Source organism: Diceros bicornis, chromosome 11, assembly GCF_020826845.1.
Source record: "Diceros bicornis minor isolate mBicDic1 chromosome 11, mDicBic1.mat.cur, whole genome shotgun sequence".
NCBI classification, from domain to species: domain Eukaryota; kingdom Metazoa; phylum Chordata; class Mammalia; order Perissodactyla; family Rhinocerotidae; genus Diceros; species Diceros bicornis.
The window spans coordinates 38,783,781-38,808,241 of NC_080750.1; the positions used below are offsets into that span (position 1 = coordinate 38,783,781).

Genomic DNA, 24,461 nt, shown 5'->3' on the forward strand with positions numbered 1-24,461 from the left:
AATTCGTATACAACGATATATGGTGAGATACCATTTCCTCGAAGTAAAGCTGTTTCCAGTCTTGTTTAAAGACTGAAATTTGTACTCCCTTTATTATGTGATGTGCAGATCAAGAATTTTTTACATTTTCTCATCAAAAAATCTGTTCAAAATAAATACTTGTTGGATTTTTTCAGTTCCAATAAACAAAATGTTTTACATATTAAAATTTCACTATAGCAAAGAGAATTATACGATATGAGATTTAAATCCAACAGGTTCAAACTGTTTAAGTCCAACAGATGTTTTACGAACCACTTGGAATGAAATTGCTAAGGGTAGAGGGATAACTGAAGGCAAAACACAGGCCTTATAGGTGACTTACAGACTCTCTTTATTTCTCTACAGTCACACTGTTAGACATCGTCCTGGATCATAGAGCCCAAGCAATAACATTCCACAGAAAGGAAAGGCAAAATCTCTACCTATCTGAGTATAAATCTATTTGGAAAGCCTAGAATCAAAATCGAGGACCCATGTAACTACCTCTCATTGCAGCACTCACTACATCTGTCCCTCCCAGCAACTTGTTGGCCCACAGAGTTAATATGTAGGGAGGAAAATCAGCTCAAATAAGACAATACCGGCCATATATTACTTTTTCAAAGACCCCAAAGCTATCATCATCTCTCATTGAAGTCTCTAAACTGAATACAGAGCAGGAAAAAATGTCTTCTGAAAAATATCAGGTTAATTCTTTGATAAAAATTTGCAGTAGTTAATGGATACAAAAAAATCTTTACTTTTGCTTTCTGAGATAGTAGGGTCTACCAAAAGCTAGATCATAAAGCAGAACAGATTCCCTTAAGAACTTTTTAAAGTCTTACTGCTTGAAAAATCGCCACGGCTTTCAATAAAGCTGAGAGAAAAATTTATCTTGCTGCTAGTTTAAGGGGCTACACTTCAAACTCTTCTTAAAGAAAAATAAAAAGAGAAAGAGGATAGACTTCTTGGATTGCTTTGAAAAGGTTGAGCAATTACTTCAAAGGAAAGGGTGTCTTTGTCCAGAGAGCAGGTTTATGACTACTCATGCAAATCCTAGCCAAAGGCTGAAAAGGATACTCAGTGCATCTTTATGGATGGCCTTAAAGGAAGATGAACAAGTCAAAGGAGATTAAAGACAGTTCAAATCCTGCCACAAATACCAGGACACACCAGTTTTTACAGATGTGCTTTTCTCAGTACATAATATGGAATATCACTACTAACTTACTATTAACTTACTTACACCATTACAACAACCCAACTTGCATTTCAACAGCACAAGGTCTCCGTAATACCCATTTAGTATTTATATTGGACCTATGTTTTAAAATATTAGGTGAAATGTTTTACACCATTAAGCAGAATAACATGTTTTTATTAAATGTGTTTCTTTGGTGCCCTCATAACATTAAGTGTATTTCTCCATCAAATGGACTCTGAACCACTTAAAGTTATACCTGAGAGACGAGAAGAGGCACAGTAATTTCTCTAGTACTCTGCTCATAAATATCCAATGAGAAAAATATTTCAAAAGATCTGTCTCCATTAAGGCAAAGGGGATTAATAATCCAGGTAAAAATAGACCTGACACGTATTTCTGGCAAACTTTGAGTTACGTTTTAAAAAATGAATAAAGTTCTTGGTATTTTTGGCCACATCTCCTCAGTCTTATGAAAATTAAATTACTTAAAAGATACTGCAAAGTTCTCATTAGCAGTTTAAATACGTTATTAGCAGAGAGAGAATTCTCTTCATTCACCATTTTTTTTCACACCATCTACTAAGAAATAAAGTGTAGTTCAACATTTCCCTATTCTTAGTTTTGTAGAAATAAAATTAGTTCTTCCAATTAATACTTAGTTTAGATGACTCCTGGGCCAGAAGTTAACATTTCCCATTTGTTTATCCATTCATTCCTTCACTCCTTCGTTCACTTAATAACATTTCTTGGGTATAGTTTATGTGCAATGCACTGTGGAAACAAGGAGGGGAATAGGGCCTTGTGTTTGTAAATGACTTGATTTTAAATGGTCATTGGATCAAGTTTTGTCAACTTTAATATAAACCTCCTAATTATAAATATCTATAATTGGAAAGGTCAAAAAGCTGTAATGAAGTCCAAACTATTTATTACTACTGAATTTTTATACCAAATGAATATTTAACATCAATTAATAAAATCCTTAAATGAAAACAAATGAAGTAATTTTCCTCATTAGTAAAATCTAATACCATCTGACCTCTTAGAGAGGTAAAACAAAATCTGAAACCTGGCTTTGTTAAAAAAAAAATCATTTCAATAGAGTACTTGTTGTGAAAGAAAATATAAGTTTGTTTAAGAACCTAAATTCATAATTGAGTTATTAAATGTATGTAGATTTAAAAACCTAAGTATTATATAATATATGCCCGTCATTTTCTAAAGATGGACACTTTGTTTTGCACGTGCTTTTTGTTCCATTTTAATTACTACAAAACATCATTGAGGAAAAAAACATGTGAAATTTGAATACTAAGCTTTCTCATGTGGCTCACCATAATGGTAAATCAAGAAAGGAAATGGCTTTTCTGAAGCAGAAATGAGGTTAGCTATGAAATGTTTCTTAAACCTTTCCATTAACTTCCTAATTTTTCAATGGGAATTATAACAATACATTTTAATTATGCAAAGAGAAACTATCTGAAATTTGTTCTATTCATTCCATCTCCACCAACCCTTCCCCTCCCTCTCCATTCATTATGGTCTCTTTGGTGAAAAAAATGTCAATTTGATTAAACATATGGACTACAAAACAAGCCAAAGCTGCACTTAGGGCGTGACAACCAACAGATAGTAAATTTTGGTAGCTTCCTCCTGTAAATAATATTAGAATTATTAATGCAAGACAAGATAATGTTGGTATAAAAATCAGTGATAAGTTCTTTGTTTATAACCTTTCTTCTCTCTCTATGATATTGATATATATATATAAATAAAAGTTTATAGCAATGGTATCATCTTCTAAGACTACATTAGAAAATAGGTTTGTGTGAGTATATACCTACAATTGTTTACTTAAAGTAAACCCTGAAATGTGTAATAACACTTTAAAAATACAAGATCCTATCGTGACATATACCATTATAAGAACTCAGTATAACAAAATTATATTGTCCTTTGCAAATACTAAGAGTGCTTTAGTGATAGGGTTGCATCAAACTCTCTATAGCTGATGATCCAATTAAACCAAATTAAAAGTGCAGTACAGTTTAGTGGTTAAGACTGGCGCCTCTGGCCTAGAGTGCCTGCATTTGAATCCAGGCTCCAGCATTGCTAACTATGTGACCTCCCTTGGGCAAGTTCTCACAGTTCTAGTAAGATCTAGGAGCTTCAAGGCCCAGCACAGAAAGTAAAGGCGTATTTACAATCTCTCTGTTCCTCATCTATAAGACAAGGATATAACAGTAGTTACCACATAGGACTACTATCAGGACTAATGAGCTACCATGTAAAATGCTTAGGCCAGTGCCTGGCATGCAGTGAGCACCCAGTAAGTATCATCTAGTAATATAAGTAGTAGTAGTAAGAGCAGTAGTAGTAGAATGATGCATATTTTCACCCTCTGTTATAGACACTCCTTTCAGCAAAAGTATAATATCTGATCCTATGCTGCATAAATGCCAATTAGAGATGCTTCCCGTTATTTTTGTTTCTTGTCAAGGAGAAGATATATGTTAATTTCTAGAAATTATACTTTAATTTCTTCCATTTCTCCTTTTCTTAGACTTTCCAACTTTCCCTGATAATCCACATAAATTCTGATATAACTACTACTATCTAGAAGCCTAGAGCAGGAAGTGAAGGTACATTACAATAATCAGGTATTTTTGCCCAAAATAAAGTATCTTTATTGTCCCTGATTATCAAATACATGCTCATTATAAAACATTCATATAATTTAGTAAATTATGAGGAAAAAAATGAAAAACTGCCTACAAATTCCACTACCTATAAATAACCATTGCTAACATTTTGCTGGCTATCATTCCAGACTTTTTTCTATGCATAAATATACACAGAATACAAGTTATACACATCCAGACATAGGTACTTAAAATATATCATATTAAACATGTAGTTTGGTGATCTTTTACACTTAACAATACAGAGAGCATATCCTTCCATGTCACTATCATGAATTCATAATACGTTGATGGCTATACAGTATTTCATTATGTGGGCATATCAAACTTTACTTAATTAATGTACTTCTTTTTTCATACTTTGTTGAGACTTTTCATTTGTTGATTCCTCATAGAGAGGTTCATCTTTGGCTCTAATTCACTGATAGCTCCTGTAGCTGCATATGGATGTCTAGTAACATAAACATTATAAATTTATGCCTCCAAAAAAGAATGCAGATAGTTATAAAAGTTATTGAAATAAAATGTTGTTCATATTTTTGATATGTAACATTGAGTATGATTCTTATGAATGTCAATTAAAATTAAGAACTATTTCTATCTATTTATCCTAAATACCCAAGTCACATAAAATTCTTTGTAATATATCCTCCTTAACATTTTTAAGGTTCCTTTGTTCAAAATATGTAAGTAAGGGCACTAGTGAAAACTATAGAGGGTTTTAACCTTTTTAGCTATTAGAAACATCCTGGATTTGACACCAAAAGCAAAGGCAACAAAAGCAAAAACTAAAGAAGTGAGACTACGTCAAACTAAAAAGCTTCTGCACAGCAAAGGAAACCATGAACAAAATGAAAAGGCAACCTACAGAATGGGAGAAAATATCTGAAAATCATATATCTGATAAGGGGTTAATATCCAAAATACATAAAGAACTATACAACTCAACAGGAAAAAAACAAACAATCTGATTAAAAAATGGGCAGAGGATCTATATACACATTTTTCCAAAGACATACAGATGGCCAACAGGTACATGAAAAGGTACTCAATATCACTAATCATTAGGGAAATGCAAATCAAAACCACAGTGAGAAATCAAAACCTCACACCTGTTAAAATCAAAACCTCACACCTGTTAGAATGGCTATTACCAAAAAGACAAGAAATAACAAGTGGTGGTGAGGATGTGGAGAAAAGGGAACCCTTGTGCGCTGGTGGTGGGAATGTAAATTGGTGTAGCCACTATGGAAAACAGTATGGAGTTTCCTCAAAAAATTAAAAATAGAAGTACCCTATGATCCAGCAATCCCACTTCCCACTATATATCCAAAGGAAACAAAAACACTAATTCGAAAAGATATCTGCACCCCCATGTTCATTTCAGCATTATCTACAGTGGCCAAGATGTGGAAATAACCTAAGTGTCCACTGATGGATGAATGGATAAACAGAATGGTACATATACAATGTACCATTGGTGGTACATATACAATGGAATATTATTCAGCCATAAAAAAGAAGAAAATTCTGCCATTTGTGACAACATGGACCTTGAGGGCATTATGCTAAGTGAAATAAGTCAGACAGAGAAAAACAAATACTGTATGATCTCACTTAGATGTAGAATCTAAAAAAAAACAAAAACAAAAAATACCCAAGCTCCTTGATACAGAGAACAGATTGGCAGTTGTCAGAGGCGAGGGGTGGGCAAAATGGGTGAAGGGAGTCAAAAGGTACAAACTTCCACTTATAAAATAAATAAGTCCTGAGGATGTAATGTACAGCATGATGACTATAGTTAATAATACTGTATTGTATGTTTGAAAGTTGATAAGAGTAGATCCTAAAGGTTCTTATCATAGGAAAAAAGATTTGTAACTATGTGTGGTGATGGAGGTTAACTAGACATACTGTGGTGATCATTTCACGATATATACATATATCGAATCATTTTATTGTACACCTGAAACTAATATAATGTTATACGTCAACTATATCTAAATTAAAAAGAAATCCTGACCCCACTCACCCCAAGGAAATAAAGCAATCTCAAAATTGTAGAAAGTTACAAGCTACAAGAATAAAAGCTAAAAACCTCCACAGTCATGAAACTCTAAACCATAAGAGGCAGAAAGAATTCTAAGGATTTTTTTCCTACCTAAAAACACTTCATATCCAAAATCTAAAGTCTGACTGAACCTATTTGAATGTGAGAAAAATTACTTTAAAAAATAGGGCAATTGTAAAAGAAATCATCAGAGGCATTTAAGTACTTAATTTCATATAAAAATGAGTCTCTCTTCACAAATTCTCAGGAGTATCTAAAGTACAATATGAGGTACATATGAACAAAGCTGTTATAGAATTTCTCTAATGAAACGAACTTTTTGGAAGGTGGTAAAGTGAGTCTAACATGTTGTTCCAGGAGGTCTTAATTAAATGTATCTTAGGAGTTCTATAGTAATGTCACACACACACACACACACATTCTTCTGCAATATTCTAAAAGCAGAAGATACCCGCCTTTAGGTTTAAAAAAGGAGGGGAGGAAGGAACTTGCGATTTCAGAGTGTAACACATTCAAGGTTTTCTTTGAGAACCTATAGAGCAATACTTAATTGACTAGAGAGAATTTGTACCTTAGATTAATTTTAGTTACTGTTTGAAATTAAATTACCTATCTGAGCATACGGTATTAGACAAACAACTTTCTTTGGTGTGGCACTATAAAGGCTATATACGAAGACACTCAGTTTCAATTTGAGGGCAAAAATCATCAGTTCTTCTGTTCTCATATTTGTATGGCTATAGCCTATGGGCTGAATGGTATAGTCATTCTTCTCTGCAACTAAACAAGGTAAATAAATGTGATATATTGGCACATCACCCCACCACTCTGCATATGGTGCACATTAAGGTTGTATTCATTTGCCATATGAATATAATTCCTTTTACCACATCTACTATTAGTTACAAGCAGTAAATACAGGGTTGTTTTGCTGGAACTTGAGGGCCTGCATTACATCATGGAGCACTAAACATCCTGGACCTTCTGGAGAATTTCATAGATGTAGTTTTATGTCACCTGAACTTGAACACTGCCAACATATTGCTTCAAACCCTGCTGGATGAATTCTTCAAGAGAAACAGAAAAATATAGGGCAGTCTTAGTGTTAGTGCGATGGTGCACAGCAAAAGTCAGACCACAAGGAAAGATCTGAATGAGATACACACAAGAACTCATGTTTTGGACAAAGAGTCAGATCAAGAGTCATATCCCAGGTATAAAAAGGCTACTTGTTTCAAGCATTGCTTTCACATTCAGAATCTAGTGAACATAAGGAACCTAGAGTTAAAATATCATCCAAACAATTTTCCCCAACTGTAGCTTACTAAAGACCTGTGATCAATAAGATAAGAATTTATCTCATGGCAAACTGTGATGCTTTGTTTCACTAGGCATATATCTGCCTGCTTTTTCCTTAAACAAAATATTTATTATAAAGTTCCAAATCCAGCTTAGTGTGGGGCAAAAGAAGGAAGAAAGTGATTTCTTTTACAAAATCATATAACTCAACAGAAACGTATATATCTTGACATCTGTGGTCCATAAATAATACATCACAGGCAATTAAAAATGAAGTACACCTGTCTTATCAAGTACAGATCTTCAAATTTACCAAGCTTTAGACCCCAAATGCATCCAGCAGATGGTGCTCTAGGACACCTACTTACAGAGAGTAATACTATTTGTGTTACATCCACCTATATTTTGGCAAGACAAAGAATAAGGATTTATCAGTAGCTTCAGTAAAACATATTAGGCTTTATGACATAAAGAACATAATTCCTAAATATGTGCACAAAAATATACATATGCATAAGCACATGTGCACAGAGGCAACCAGTAAATAATTCATACCTGGACATATTATGATACTACTTTTCTTATAGACTTGATGTGTAGTCTATGTATATCAGTGGTATTTATGGTCATATGGCAAGATAATTCTAAATTCATTAAAAAAAAATTTAGAATGCCTTAAAGTTAGAATTCATTTTTAATTATAGCAGGAATGTCTCATTAGGGTGATACTAGTAAAATTAACAACAGTAGGATTTACGGTAATGACTTAAATGATTGATGAGAGTATAACAAAATGAAGTTTTAGACAGAGAAAAAGCAGGGCAGCTATGGCATACAGTACTTTAAAAAACAGCTCTGCGGTCTGTTAGTGCTAGCCTTATGGTTAATAAAACCTTCTTTCTAATTAACGGTGCTGAAATATTCTTAAAGAACAGAATCTTGTTGTTATGAATAAAACTTAGTTGTTTTTTTTTTCAGTAGACGCCATTCCCATAAAAGAGAAAGCTGACATAGATTAGCATGTCTGATTGCAAAAAAGAAAAAAAATGCCACCTTTCCATCAAATCAAAAACAGAATGTGAGAATGGAAAACTACTTTACCGAAATACTTCACACACAAATCTATGCAACACCCTCACCGTGAGCAACCATTTGCTTCCAAAGCTAATCCACTGTGGCTTTAAAAAATTACTCAGATACCTAAAAATACTTAATAAGCATTTAATTTTTAAGTTTATGATTTATTAATACAATATAAAAACGGTGGATAAATAACTATTTTGTAAATTTTCATCTTGCTTATAATATCATTTCACAGTTTAAAGTATTTAAATGTCAATTAAATGCATTGGGGAACGTTTTCTCCCAAATTTGGAAACGTACATTCTGGATAGTATTCTTCTGAAGGAAACATTTCAGGAGAAGCATTTTGGTGGACAAGATGCAGTCCTGAAACACAGAGAGCACTCGGGCAAAGAGAGAGATGCTTCCACGTAGAAAATAGCTTTCACTGAAATGTTCTTGGTTAATTTATTTAAAAAAATCCACAACTAAATGAATCCTATCTTAATTCTTCTTCTCATTAAGAAAATTGCATTCCACAGGAGATAACTATCACAAGACAATAGAGTCAAAGATGAAAAACTATCTGTTATACAGGAAAACAAGGCTTTTGCCATGTAATCTAGGCAGAGTTCATAAAACATGTGCATCCTTTTAAAAGCCCCAAGTTATACTATACATAGGTTTTACCCAGTTTGCGTTAGCCTGATTTTACCCAAGGAATGTGGATTTTAATATTGGATAACATGACTTTTAAAGAAACGTAATAAAGCTATCAACTTTACAAATAGCACTAATATTAGATTTGTAGAAAATGGCGTAGGCTTATCACCATAGCAAGTAAAATTACTAGCTTATTCTCATGATTTTTTAAACAAAAAAGCTAAATATTTGAATGAGACCTATAAAATGCAGAAAAAGCAATACCCTAGTTTTCTTTAATTTACCTATTTTCCCTTCAAGTGACAAAAAATGTCTAAATTTAAAAATTTAAGTTGATGCATTGTGTGCATTTATAAACCACATTGAATACATATATATATAAAAGCCTGACCATTCTTAAAGGTCACTTATATTGCATTCAAGAAATACAATATTAGGAATAAACATAACCTAAAATTCCTCATCTGAACAGCTCTGACTTCAGCGGCTGCATCGTGGAGCCATCAATGAGCCGGAGGCTTATAAAATCCAAACCAGCTTGCATGAACGTTTAAAACACAGTTCACACGTGGTAAAAATGTCTTTGTTTTCGTTTGTTTGTCATTTTCTTTTGAAAAGCTTAGACTGGCGTGTTCATTTTTCTATTCTAATGTGTGGAAATTTTCATTACATGAAAAAGTGCCTATTTGTCTTTCTCCCAGATTCATCCTTCAAAGCTAAAGCAAAATTAAATTGGGACATCAGACGTTATAAAAGGCCAGAAAGGATGAGGTTCACTTTGAGAAAGGTAATTTAATTTAGTCAAGATACATTACAATTTTCTAAAATTTTTATTAGATGTGCTGTTATGTTATTCTTTTATTTTTTCCTTTTCATTACCAGCATTCTGGGAGTTAAAGTCCAACATACTGCAGACAATGAGAGGGTACAGATGAAGTGCTTTATGAAAAATATAACATTACATTGTATACTCTAATGCCAACAAGATGGTGTTTGTGTGGTGATTTATTTGCTCCAAGCATCCTGTGCTTCTGATAACACATTAAGTCAGTTACTATCGTTGCTTTCATTTTACAGACAAGACAGAATGACCCAGCAAAGCTTAGAACTTAGCTTAGATTTGTTTTACTCCAAACTCCAGGATTTGGTCAATCCTACTTGATTCATTTTTTTAGGGGACATGCATGTAAAAACCATCTCTATGGTGATTTACAAGGTATTTAAATATATATAAATATATTTCTCTCTTCTGGAAAAGCTGAATATTTCTAGTTTTAAAATATACTTAAATTTCTGAAATGGAACAACAATTACATATAAGTATAGCTAATAAGCCTTTAGCTTCTTCTCAGAACACACATTGGTAATGACATATAGAACATGATTAGGTCAAGTAAGTAAAAAAAACAAAGAAAATTTTTTCTTGCATTTGGATTGCTATATGTGCATGAAACATCTTACACTATTTTAAGGCAAGAGAAGGTTCTTCCTAAATACTTTCAGATAAATAACAAAATGTATATTTATTATCTATGTCAAATCTAGGTTTGTCTTTGATAATTTAATGAATCTCGATAACTGAATCTACAGAAACAGGGAAAAAAGAAATTGAAAGTAGTCACTCATCCTAAGAGGCCAGAAAGGAAGAAGTAGCAGAACGTAAGGGTCCATAAGGAAAAGAACACAAAGTACTCTTCAAAAGAATGTGAAAAACAAAATCCCTGAAACCTATGTGTTTTAAAGTTTTATTGTAATTATATAAAAAATGGAGATGTCTGTGTAAATATGTGAAGTACGCATACACACTATCCTCCCTCATATACACACACACTAAAGTTTGATCTGATCACGAAGACTGTGTTATCCATAGCATCACAGCCTTAAAGTTACCTTTCATATTCTATTTGTGTAGGGAATTATCCCTGTTTTGATTAAAAGAAGAAATAGATATTAGAGGTTCATTGAATAAAAATTGTGTTTACCCACCACACCAAATAAAATACATACAAAGCAGAAACAGCTTTGATAAAATACTTCGCATGTACTTCTTTTAAAATTCTACTGGCTTTTGACTAAATTTTTTAAAAAAGGTTTCACTTTTATACAAATATTATACATTTAATAAGCACAGCTTTAAGAAGTCAATCCAAAATATGAGGGACTTAAACATATTCAGATTGTTTCATAATTTGGGGCTGAGTGACAGAAGTAAGTACCATGGCATTCAGGTAAAGTAATTAGGAACAACATGATCCTTCCTTAACCAAATACATTGCAACTTGCTTTAAATTAAGAAACTGTAAATATTTAAGAGCAGTTAAAATGCTCTACCTTATGAAGTAAAAATCTAAAGCTATTCTTGCAGGAACTCTTCAGTGTTGTCATAATCATTTTAATTAAATTCTCATTTTTCAGGTGGTCCCTTTAATTGTTTTTTCCTACTTCTTAATGTGTTTTTCTAAAGCCATTTCTTTTCTGCAGCTGTGTGCGATTGGTTTTAATGGTAGCTGCTTCCTTTTTTCCCTTCTGTGAATTACAATTTTAAATGGTTACACATTTTTTGTTTTACTGCCTTCAGCATAGTTTCATAAAGATGTTTAAGGCTGTTGGTGAACATTTTCATTTCCCATCTGAAAAACTAAGAGCCAATTTGAATATTCCATGCTGGCCTTTTATGACGTGTTTTATCTTTTAATATGTAAATGAAAGCATATTTTTTTATAAAGACTGGTTTGTTTTCATGAAATTATAATTTTTCTTTTGCTCTTTTAAAATATGAATTCAATAAACAAGATAATATGTGATTGCTCTTTTATGTTATATCTCATTGTTTGAGAATGAAACACCTCTATTTTATTTGGTGACAGTCATTTCCAATGAAGAACTAGCATTTTCAGATCATAAGAATAACCTGTAACATGAAAAATGAGATTTCATGCTTAGATTTGAATTATCAATTGTCACAAAATGTTAATAACGAGGCTATCTAGACCTTTCTTAAATTACAACTAAGAAATTAAAACTACTTGATAATTCAGTTTCACTTTCACCATGATGAAAAAGGTAACTTCTCTGCAACATGTCATTATACATCACTTGTAAAAGTTTACTTATAAAATAAATTGTACTTACTGCCTGGGTTATCTCCAATCCCACTGCTTTTTCCATTCCAGTACCAGAGCAGAAGGGTTGCATCACGTGACCCTGAGAGAATGTAGCAATTTCCCCCAATGTATGACTCAGACCGAGTGAGGCAAGTGACGACATCCCAATGGCCAAACACCACTTGGATCAATTTTCCTGAAATGCAAAACAATTTTCTTTAAATTTTTTTTTTAAATTTCCAGTGAACCATTTAACTTATAAGATAATAAAGCCATATTAACTCAGATTCTGATAATTCAAATTTTATAATAAAATTTGATCTAGTCCAACCTAAAAGTTTTCTTTGAATATTAACAACAAAAAATCAATTGAACAGTGACGATAACATTTTTGAAAGACATAAGTTAAAACTATTTAAACTAATTATATTTGAAGACCATGACACCGTGTCATTACACTGGCTACTATAAAGTACAAATGAATCATGTCTACTGATTAAAGCAGGCCCAGGAGAACCCTTATTTGGAACCATTTCAACAATTTCTTAAGTTACTCTATATGATTCAAAATAAAATAAAACTTGGTTGCCTTTTTGTTAAGTACTCTATAATTCAGACTTCACCAATACAAACCAATCTCTGAATTAGGAAAGATTTAATGTATTTCTTCTTTTTTAAAGTGATCTATACAAGGACAAGATAAGTCACTTTGCAGAGCTTCTGTTTTTTAAATCAGGATTCCATGAACTAAGTTTTGATAAAAGGACTAATACATTGTGATTACAATTTGAGTCAGGTCAATTTTTTTGTTTTAATTGTCTGAAGGATGAAAATTCCTTGGGAGGGGGTGATGATGAAATTAAGATTATGGCAGTTTATCTAACAGTAATGACTGGGAGCAGGAGGGAGGAACCTAGTAAACTTACTATATATCTAGGGCTTCAGACACAGGTGAATTGTTCACATAATGGTGTCAGAAAAAAAGTTAAGCCTCCACCTTTTAGAATCTTTGTTTAATCAGATATGGTGTTTATAATTCACACAAATTTGTCTAAAGAATTAAATATCTGTAGCAGCCCTTCCACTCTATCCCTATAGTTTCTAGCTAACGGTTTCCTTTGAAGTGTCTACAGAACCTACAAATGAATGTCACAGAATGTCTACCCTTAATATTCAGCATGATTTTTTTTATTAAGTGTTTCAGTGGGGTCATTAAAAATATAATTCAAATGTTCAAGAAAAAAGACCACTAGGCTGAAAAAAAAATTAATATGCCTAAAAAGTTTATGTGTTTAACTTGGAACACATCATAACCTATTATTCAAAAACTTAAAGGTCTCAATTAAGTATTGGCATCTAAGTGTATTTAACTTTTCAAGATAATAATAAATATAACTAAAAAAGTATTTACATTAAATTTTTTAAATTCTTGATTTAATAGGCCTGAAGCTTATTATAAAGGCAGCAAATTTGGAAATAAAATACTGAAATAATCTTTATCCAAATCAGATGGAAAGTCAAATACAGTGTTTCCACTCTTGCACTTAGCGTACTACTAGTAACTTTGAAATCAGATTCATTTCAATCTCAAATTGCAAAATTAATACAGTACATTTTTTCTCCTGTGATTAAAGACTTTAGTTAAAGCAGGTAGTTTTAACTGTTAAATGTTAAAAATGTTCACTTCTGAATTTCTTCAACTTTTTAAATTGACATAAAAACATTTCATTTAAAAAATTAGCTTTTATCAATAAAGAATATGGTAAGAAGAATTCAAGACTTTTTAGAATAAAAAATGGAAAAGAAGAGCAAATTAAATATGAAAAAGTGTAATAATTTTCACATCATTTCCAATTTATCTGAAGAACAAAGTGGAGCAGTTTAGTGGTAAAATGGGTGAGGTTAGATTAGAGGCCGGCCTTCCTAAGGATAAGACAAAAGTTATGTAGCTGAATGTACTCTTATTACTAATTAGAAAACTGAAGGTTAAATCAGTGAGTTTTGACTACTGAAAGAAACTGAACACACCATATTGTGATTATATATTTGATCACAGAATACGTACAGTGACTTCTGCCTCAGCCTATACCTAAATGCTGAGAGCAGGTAAACTACAGGAGTGATGTAAATAGATTATTTAGAGTAAGTTCATTTAAGATTTGATACTCATCAACTCAGTGGATTGTAGGAGTGAGGATGAGTGAAATCACTACAACTACCTAGGTACCTGAGGTACATGGCACAGAGGAAACTCAAGTGCTCCTGTGCACCAGGAAGCTTGCAAAAGAGCAGCTGGTTTCTTTTTTAACTAAAATTTCCTAGTGTTTTCATTTCTGCCCTAAAAGTTATCACAATTATTTTTCATTCAACAAACATCTACTAAGCACCTACTAAGTGCTGAGCATTAAGCCTTCTCACATGTGTATAGTCTAAATAGACATGGTCCCTGCCCACATAGTATTTACTGTCTAGTAGGGCGGACAGACATTAAACAAACACAAACAGATATATAATTATGAATAGTGATATGTCTTACAAAAGAAAAGAACAAGGTAGGATCAGCAAGAATAACAAGATAGAACAAATTTAGACTGGGCGACAGGGAAGATCAAAATGAGGGAGTGACATTTAAGTATTTACATCTAAAGGGTTTCATATTTTAATATAAATTAACTTTATTCTCTACAATTTATACATTGGGCTTAACTCTGGAAAACGTTTTTTTTTTTTTATTGAGGTAACATTGGTTTATAACATTATATAAATTTCAGGTGTACATCATGGTATTTCAATTTCTGTGTAGACTACATCATATTCACCACCCAAAGACTTAATTACCATCCATCACCGTGGAAAATGTTATTTTTTTAAGTTTACTTTTTCCTGTTCTGGCGGCCTTCCTCAGCAATGTTTGTTATTGCTATGAGGTTGAGGTTCACTCCTCCTGCTCTCTTTTTGGTAAATTATTTTCTGATAATCTCATAAGTGTTCCTCAACCTTTATTTTTTGTTTCCTTTAATACTAGTCCACCTCTCCACACACTAATATCAAATATTACCACAAGCACTAGAATATCCCTTTTTTGACAGAACAAATTTTCTAGTTAATGTTTTATTTGACAGCTGTGCTACAAATAAAAAAAATTCAAGCTCAGGACTCTGCACCACTGAATCTGAAATGTGGCCTGAAAATAATTCCCACTGCCGAGGGAAGGTTTTATTGTTGCCTCTGCTGTTCTGGTTGTGTCCCGAAAACATGATTTATGTTTAAAGAATTTCCTGTTACAACCATGTTTCTCCCCCCGCCCACTCCAAATCTAATAACAGAAGGATTTTTTTTTTTGGCTTATGTGCTAAAATATAATTGAATTCAACACTTGTGATAGCTTTGCCATTATATATTATTGATCATACACTTTTTCCCTTGCTTCTCTGACAAACTTAGGAGAAAATATTTAATATTCCTATTGTCATAAAAACACAAACACATATTTACCCTGAAATTATTTTAAGTAAAACTAGCATCAGAGTTTGTTTGTATACAAGATATTAAGAAAGATACTAGGACTATCATTGGAGATTTTTTTCACAACTTTTCTGGCAAGTGTAAATATTTTTAATGTACAAGCTAAGTCAGTCCCACTGAAATGAAGTTTAACGTAAGGCTACTTCTTATGAAAATGTTTTATGTACACACGCACACACGTTTTAAAAAACAGTAAAGTGGAAAGAGGAAAAGGAATGTTATTAAGTTCATTAAGTCTAAAGTAACATGGCAGACATACTGGGAACTTAGTGTTGTAAATTATAGTGTTTTCATAGTTAACCAATGATTGACAGGTAACACCTGTATGAGATAACGTGGTATAATCACAAAGAATGCTACATTTGAAGTCAGAAAAGCTGGCTCCAACGTCTAGTTCTATCACCTTTATCTATACAAATTTCAACAACTTACTTAACCTTTCTAAACCTCAGTTTCATCATCTGAAAAATGGGGATAGGGACATCTGTTCTATCTCACAGGATTACTGTGAGGCTGAAACAATAACATGTATGTGAAAGAATTTAGTAAATTCTAAAGAACTGTGTGAATATAAGAATTATTTTAACTATTAGTATTATGTAAAGTGAGGTTAGCTTTACTTTACAAATATTAATATTGAATGCCTTTTTAAAATGATATGGAATGTCAACGAACTCAAAAAACCTCCAATGTCGAAACCAAAGATTGACATCATATATGATTCCATTTTAAGACATTCTGGAAAAGGCAAAATAATGGAGATGAAGAAAATGTGGTTGCAAAGAGTTTGAGGTGGGGGGAGAAGTTGACTACAAAGGGGCAGCACAGGGAATTTTTAGGGTGATAGAGCTACTCTACCTTTTAATTGTGGTGGTGGTTACATAACTGTATACAATACCAAAACTAATAAAATTATAAACCAAAAATAATGAATTTTACGGTATGTAAATTTTAAAGATATTTTTTAAAAATGTGTAAAAAAACAATATGCAACCTAAAAGAATGCTTAAGAAAATCTTGTGAGAGGATGTAACAATTTTACCTTCCAAGTTTATGCAAAAAGGAAGCACAATTTGAGGTCAAATAATGCTAAGGTTGTTACTACCATCACAGTGAAAGAAAAGGTTAAAATTTAAATTTGATTCAGAGAAAATTCATTATAATAAGAAATATATTTTAGGAAAACTTATAAATTCCCATTGCATTTTTAAAGAATTGTAGAGGAGTTTTAGGTTCAATAGTAATTAACCTCACAGACCTAAATATCTAAGTAAAAGCCCAATTACTCAGAAAGACTTGAATGATGATGTTTTCTTTCTGGACCTACAGAATAAAGATGCAAATCATAAGAAAACTAGATCATCAATTCCATAAAACAAAAATTAAACAAGATCATGCCTAACAACAACTTTTAGGGTTTATTCTATGATCAGTACATATTCAACTAGTTGTACGTATTCTCTCAAAGCTATGTTACAATATGATCATCAAAATATATCTAGGACAAACTCCTTTAGTAACCACAATTAATTTTTCAATATACCATACTTACGAAGGCAGGAGCATGGACTCACACATTTTATAAAGATTATTAACAAGAATGAAAGATGATTTACTATAAAACATTTAATCAACTAGAAATTTCAATTAAAAAGAATTTCCTATTCCCACAACATTTAATCAAGATATGTGTAGATCTTTGTTTTAGTTGAAATATCTCATTCCAGAGTATCTATCAAGTTCAAATGCATTAACATCTAATTTTAATTATTTTGAATATTCAACTACACATTTACTAAGTTTATTTCATCCTCTAACAGTTTCTAAAATACTTCAGACTTCATTAAATTTTTCAATGTTTTTCAATTTCCTATATGCAAAAATTTATAAACATTTACTGTATTGGATCTCCTGTAATAATACTGAGTTGGGCTTGGTTTGTCCTTTAGGGAGATGCATGCAAATGAATATACAGACTTAAACTTTTTTTTATTTTTTATTTTTTTGTGAGGAAGATTAACCCTGAGCTAACATCCATGCCGATCTTCCCCTTTTTGCTGAGGAAGATTGGCCCTGGGCTAACATTAACATCCATGCCCATCTCCCTCTACTTTATATGGGACACGCCACAGCATGGCCTGACAAGCAGTGCCTCAGTGCGCGCCCGGGATCCAAACCTGGGCTGCCAGCAGCAGAGTGCACGGACTTAACGGCTACGCCACGGGGCTGACCCCTTAAACTTTTATTTTTTAACAAGAACTTCTGTCACACATAAAATCTATAGTCAGTTTACTTTTCTTCATGATAGTGTAGCTTTCAGCAAGATTATATGCAGAATTAGGTGGAGGCAAGGTACCTACTCCCAAGAAATATACTTAATGAGAATTTCTAGTAAGGGAAAAAGCCCTTTAAATAATACAAAAGTGAGGGCTGGCCCCGTGGCTTAGCAGTTAAGTGTGCGCGCTCCGCTGCTGGCGGCCCGGGGTTTGGATCCCGGGCGCGCACCGAGGCACCGCTTCCCTGGCCGTGCTGAGGCCGCGTCCCACATGCAGCAACTAGAAGGACGTGAACTATGACGTACAACTATCTACGGGGGCTTTGGGGTGGGGAAGGAGGAGGATAGGCAACAGATGTTAGCTCAGAGCCGGTCTTCCTCAGCAAAAAGAGGAGGATTAGCATGGATGTTAGCTCAGGGCTGATCTTCCTCACACACACACACACACACACACACACACACACACACACACACAATACAAAAGTGGGATAATACACCTATATGTATGTACACTTGCCATAAGATTATGCATATACATGTGCATATGGTATTTACATACCAGGAAATGCTTTCAAAATGAATCATTCATTCTGTAAGCATGAGGCTTGGGAGACAAACCTACTATAAAAAACTGCCTCTTAAAAACATGCTGAAGTTAACTTAATAGTGGACTATATTACTTTATATTATTACTCTAAAGGGGAAAACTCTTTTCCTTATTTTACAAATTTTGGAATTCTGTAACTTTGGGAAGGAAGAAGACAAGAAAGCATTCTAAGCCCCTCAGGGCTACTTGTAGTAAACTCTAGTTCACTGCTGAAGAAAATACCAGTTACCTGTGTCTGTAGAATAGACTCGGAAACTCTTGTCCCAGAAGCCACAGATGAGAATATAGCGGTTGTCTGAAGTGATGACAAAGCACTGGGAGTGGACTTGAATACTTTGGTCTAAAAGGTCAGTAATTTGCCTCCTGTGCATTCCTGTATTGCTGGCTGTGACAACAGAGGAAGAAAAAAAGCCTATTAAACCCACACACGCAAAGAAATCCTATAGTGTATCACACTGGGGTTTGGAGGTGAGGGAGGAGAGGTGACACATCCCAGGATAAGAATATTTGATCTTTAATTTTAAATGTAATAATATTTGAAAAACCAAATAGGAAAACACATCCGAATGTTGGAAGAATGTGGGTAGCTAAATCCAACATCTCAGTAAGAAATTTTGCCTAGAGGAAAGAAATAATAACACACTACAATTTAAAAATAGTATACAATTCTCAGAACATGCTTTCTAGCTCTTGGGCAGGACCAAACTAGATTACAATCTCCAGATTGCATCACAGTTAGGTTTATGTTTCTGACAATCTCATTACACCCATTGTCATGAGAACGGATTCATGTTGTGACAATCTATTACCTTTAACTTTTTGTCACAAGGAAGAGATATTAGAATTTAAATGTCATATATTTGAAATATTGCAGCATCTTGTACTACTTTGGCTTTAACAGGTCTTTAATTTGACTAGATGTGAACTCCCATTTCCCCTGTTTACAGCTGCACTTGCATGTAAGGAAAGGGTAGAATGACTATTTATTTAAGATACTTGTAATTGAAAAAGGCAAAGCACAGCACACTGCCACTTTCTTACTCCTTACGTAAGCAATAAAACAACACAGTCTGGCAGTGTGTTTTCAAAGTGCTACAGAGCACCTGAGATGGGGTCTGTCACAAGGCACAAGGTCAGACACAGAGCGACATCAAGCACATGGGGAAGAGTAATAATCCTCTAGAAATACACTATCAAGTATGTCATTATCAGAAAAAGAATTTTCACTGAGATGCCTTTTTTGGTATTATGAGGCCAACCAAATAGAAAGCTTTGTTTCTAGTGATCTAGGACTTATTTCACCACCAACTTTCCAATACAAATAGTGGTTTTTATACTGCTAAAGGAATTTGATTGTATCAGAAATCAGAACAAACAATTTTCTGCATCTGATTATTACATTCTTTGTACCATAGTCTTCAGTTTTTTGGGAAAAAAAACTATAAATGCATTATTGATAATGAAAAATAGAAAAATATCTATATTACAATCATTGTATGTAATAACCAAGTTAATGTGGCCAATTTAATAGAAGGCTCAGAGAGTAACACAGAAGAAAAAAGTGTTCAAAATACTCTCCAATTCTGTGCTGGGAACCACCGGGGAATACAGAGGAATAAAATATCCCCTGCCCTCATGGCATACCCAACATAGCAAACATGTACATATACATGTGAAATGCCGTAAAATTCTGCTAGTGTGTGACTATTCAACGTAACCATATAAGATTATTAGGTAACTGTTTGATAATAGGCCTCATATACTTTTGGGGGATTAATGGGCTAGAAAGTGACAGCCATAGTAAAAACGGCAGAATTCTAGTTGAGGATCACTTCCTCCCTTCTTCCACACAAAGGGAAGTTGCTGGCAGATGAGAAAAGCTTTTATGGGTATCATAGTGTATCACAGACAGACATTAGTATCCCACTGCAGTGAAGCTGTGTGATACAATTTAGTTTTGTTAATTCCAAGAAACCTAGCAATTAAAAACAAGGTATGTAGTACTTTCTATTATTGTAGTATTTTCTATACTGGTTACTACAGTACTTGATTCCACATGAAAACTATAAAAATGTTTATTTTTGTCAGTGTTTATATGACTTTTGCTCCTCTGATATAAACTTTCACTGGTCTTTTTTTTTTTGGCATGATGTCTTGGGAAGACCTAGCTCGACAGATCTGTGCATGTGCATAATTTTGAACTGAGTGACCACAAAGTGCCCATGGGTAAGGGCTGATGCCGTTTCAGCATTCAGATGAACTATTTTCCAAGAAAGTGCTTACATGTAATTTAACATTGCAAACCTCCTCCTATCCATCCATCCATCCATCCATCCATCCATCCATCTAACTATATAACCTATCTCAGAACTGTCTTTCCTTCATCTCATTGTTTTCTCTAGTAAACCTCCTTAGATTCAGTACTAGAAGTATTTTTATTTAATGAAAATTAGGTAAATTTGTCTAGATAAGCAGTCTTCAAACTGGGGCATGTACACACCTGGGAGTATAAGATTTCCCAAGGGATACACAGGCACAGATGGTTTTAAGGGAATCAATTTCTAGTTCCTCAACTTTCATACGTCCTCTTGCCTGAAACAGATTTGCCTGAGAACTCTCCTGTGAGTTTTCCTTTCTTACCTCCCCTTTCTCATACTCTTCTTCCACTAGATTAAAAAAGGCATATTTCTCTCTTATCCAGATTTTTACTATGATGCTTTACCTTAGGGTTTAAAAATCTCCTGAGAGCCAAATAAAAGGACAATTCAAAATACTGATGTGATGTTGAAAAGTGAATGCCTAAGGTATCAAATCATTCTGCAGAGCAGGTGGTTTCCAATTCATTGCTTTCAATGAAGGAGGATGTAATCATGCTGTCAATTGATAGATCATTAAAAATAAGTTTCAATGATAGATTGTTAAAATGATCATTTAATGACAGACCATAAAAATAATTCTTAATAATAGATCACTATATGAATTTTGTCACATAACTCAGAAAGAGTTCAAAGATTTGAGTGACACTGTTAAAACTCTTTCCTTTCCCATCTATTTTCTTATGTAACATTCCTCAGAGCTTCCATTCATAAAAAACAAACAAACAAAAAAAACAGGATAGAACTGTTGACAAATCCAGTCTCATTCAGCAATAAATAATGTACATCCATGAACACATGAGGTAATTGAGGGGGGAAAAGCCTCATCAATTTCATTAAAGATGTATTTCCAATAAAAGTTTGTTTTTTATGTTTAATAATGTTTATTAAAATTTATAATTTTTAATAGTGTGTATTAATAATATTTGTAATGATAACTCAATGCAGATTAATTTTTTAAAAAGCTAAGCCTTATGGTCATAGGAAATTTTAACATTTAAATTTACATACATATGTTTAGTTTTCCATACATATTTTTATTACTGAAAAGTATAATAGGGTAATCAACTTCAAAAGTTAAAATAAAATTGTGTAAGGAAAGTAGAATGAAAATATAAATTCAAGATGAAAAAGGAATAATGTAAAATTTTCAACTGTTAAGAGTCTTTTTATGCATTTTTTAAAAACAGAAAATGTCAAGTATCAATTCACTTTAATATTTAGATTCCACTGGATAGATTTAAAATTTTATACACTATGCCAGAAATTATAACCTTTGCAACTGTCTAAATTTGTGATGAAAACTTTCAGATGTCAACTTAAAAATGTGTGAGAAGGCACATGGTTTTATTTATTTATTTTTTTTAATTTTAATTTTATTTATTCATTTTTTTTCCCCCAAAGCCCCAGTAGATAGTTGTATGTCATAGCTGCACATCCTTCTAGTTGCTGTATGTGGCACACGGCCTCAGCATGGCCGGACAAGCGGTGCATCGGTGCTCGCCCAGGATCCGAACCTGGGCCGCCAGCAGCGGAGCGCACGCACTTAACCGCTAAGCCACGGGGCCAGCCCCAGGTACATGGTTTTAAACAATTATTATTAAACAGTCTAATGACCAGTGATCTAGAGCAGGGAAGAAAACTATGGCCCACAGGCCAAATCTGGCCCCTGCCTGGTGTTGTATATAAAGTATTATTGGAACACAGCAATGCTCATTTGTTTATATATTGTCTATGGCAGTTTTTGTGCTATAACAGTAGAGTTAAGTAGTTGTGTCTGAGACTCTATGGCCCACAAAGCCTAAAATATTTAATATCTGGCCCTTTACAAAAGTCTACCAATACATGTTCTAAAGGGCTAAAATTGCTAGACTCTATATGATAGAATATTCATTGTCAAGTTTTAAGACAAACAATGAGTCTAGACTTCAAAATGGGCTTCATTAATTTCTTAACTGTTAAAACTTTACCCAAGTGAGCATTTAATTTCTTTTTTTAAATATACGACAAATCATATCTATTCAAAGCAAAACGAGATTTAGGAACCAAAGTAGTATTTATCCTTCATATACTTACTTCTCAGATTTCTGCTTATATTTGGGGAAAAGGTAAATGAATTAGTTTTGAGCTTAAGGTTATTTCAGTTCATCTTGATAGTACATCTGCAAATGGGGGCCATTTAGCTCTCTATTGAAACACTGGTATTAAAGACAAAAGATGACATACACATAGGGAATACCTTAAATTTTAAAATAATAAATTAGCTTATTCATATGCTTTACTTAAAAACTTAAAAAAATTCTAGTAAATTTATTTGTGCCAGAAAATTTGAGAAAATTACAAGGGAAACATCCATGCTAGTAGCATACTCCTACAGCTAGGCAATTAAGTTTTTTTATTTTAAAAGTTATTGAATAGCATCTTCAATGTCAAGGCTTAACATTTTTAGTGAAGATACATTTGAAATTTCCACCCATAAGGATGAAAAACGCTAAACTAGAGATTTCAACTAACCTACTTAAAAAGCATAACAGCAATTAAAAATTCTAAGTCATCTGCCGCAGATGCTCATTTCATCCCAATGGTTCTTTCTGGTCTCCTCCCTTTTTTTTTCCCCCTGAACAAATTTAACCTCCAATGGCAATTTATTGGGCTGCAGGACCCTAGGAAAATGAATACAAATATCTTAACACTGCCATTGGCTGGGCAATATATTTCAACTTCGAAACTGCTCTGCAATTGCACATTAATCCCCTCAGAATGAACAGAGGGTCCAGGAAGAAAGGATTGATCTCCTTTAATGATGAAACCCTGGCACTGCAGTTTTATTTTTCACAACACAGTGCTGCTAAGAACCCCACTGTTATTATGAAAATTTCCCTAGCAAAGGAGCTCCATCACATTACCAGTGCACCAATTCATCATAACGTGCCTCGCTCCTGCTCATCAACAAGTCTGAGTGATGAAAAGATCCAATATTATCCTGACAGTACTTCATGCGCATTCTCAATCACACATTATTACAGCATCCATATTAATTTTCAGTGACATGCGTCCTAGGCCTGTTCAAATTAGGCAAACCAACGAGGGGGAGTTGATGAAATACCAGCATAGCCACAGCTCATTGCATTCCAATTTGCATGCAAATGGTTTATCAGGAAAATTCCATTCCCAGCAACCAGCAAGTGAAAAACAACTGTAATCTACACTTCAGGGCCACCATACAGAGCTTAATGAATCGCAAAGAGAGAAGGAAGTGACAGACCTATGAGAGGATCGATTTCCACTGGCAGCTGGTATGGCTGGTCTTGTACAGCACCTTGATGAGCTGAAATTCACAAAAGATTTTAAAAAAGGATTATTTTTCATATACTAAACTACATAAAAATGCTTAAGTCAAATCTTATGCAGAATTGTTGCCAACCTTCAAATCTCTCATATAGTTTTGTGAAATTTAAAGAAAAAAATCCAGGTGCTTTTATGGCTAGCTTATTAAACATTTATTTTAGATTAGTGCTATTCTGAACATGTGCCATCAGCAGTGGCTCCAGTC

The 24,461-nt window shown here is 33.4% G+C and overlaps 1 protein-coding gene across 7 annotated transcripts in view; it reads right to left on the minus strand.

The window, feature by feature from the left end:
- Positions 1 to 24,461, minus strand: part of LRBA (LPS responsive beige-like anchor protein) — a 723,014-nt gene that overhangs the window by 17,808 nt on the left and 680,745 nt on the right. For all 7 annotated transcript variants that reach the window (XM_058550176.1, XM_058550181.1, XM_058550180.1 and 4 more), the window contains 3 exons: positions 24,174 to 24,236; positions 18,763 to 18,918; positions 12,155 to 12,322 (listed from right to left, as the gene is read on the minus strand). In XM_058550176.1, the coding sequence (XP_058406159.1) occupies positions 12,155 to 12,322; positions 18,763 to 18,918; positions 24,174 to 24,236 (387 nt within the window). The remainder of the gene's footprint in view (positions 1 to 12,154; positions 12,323 to 18,762; positions 18,919 to 24,173; positions 24,237 to 24,461) is intronic.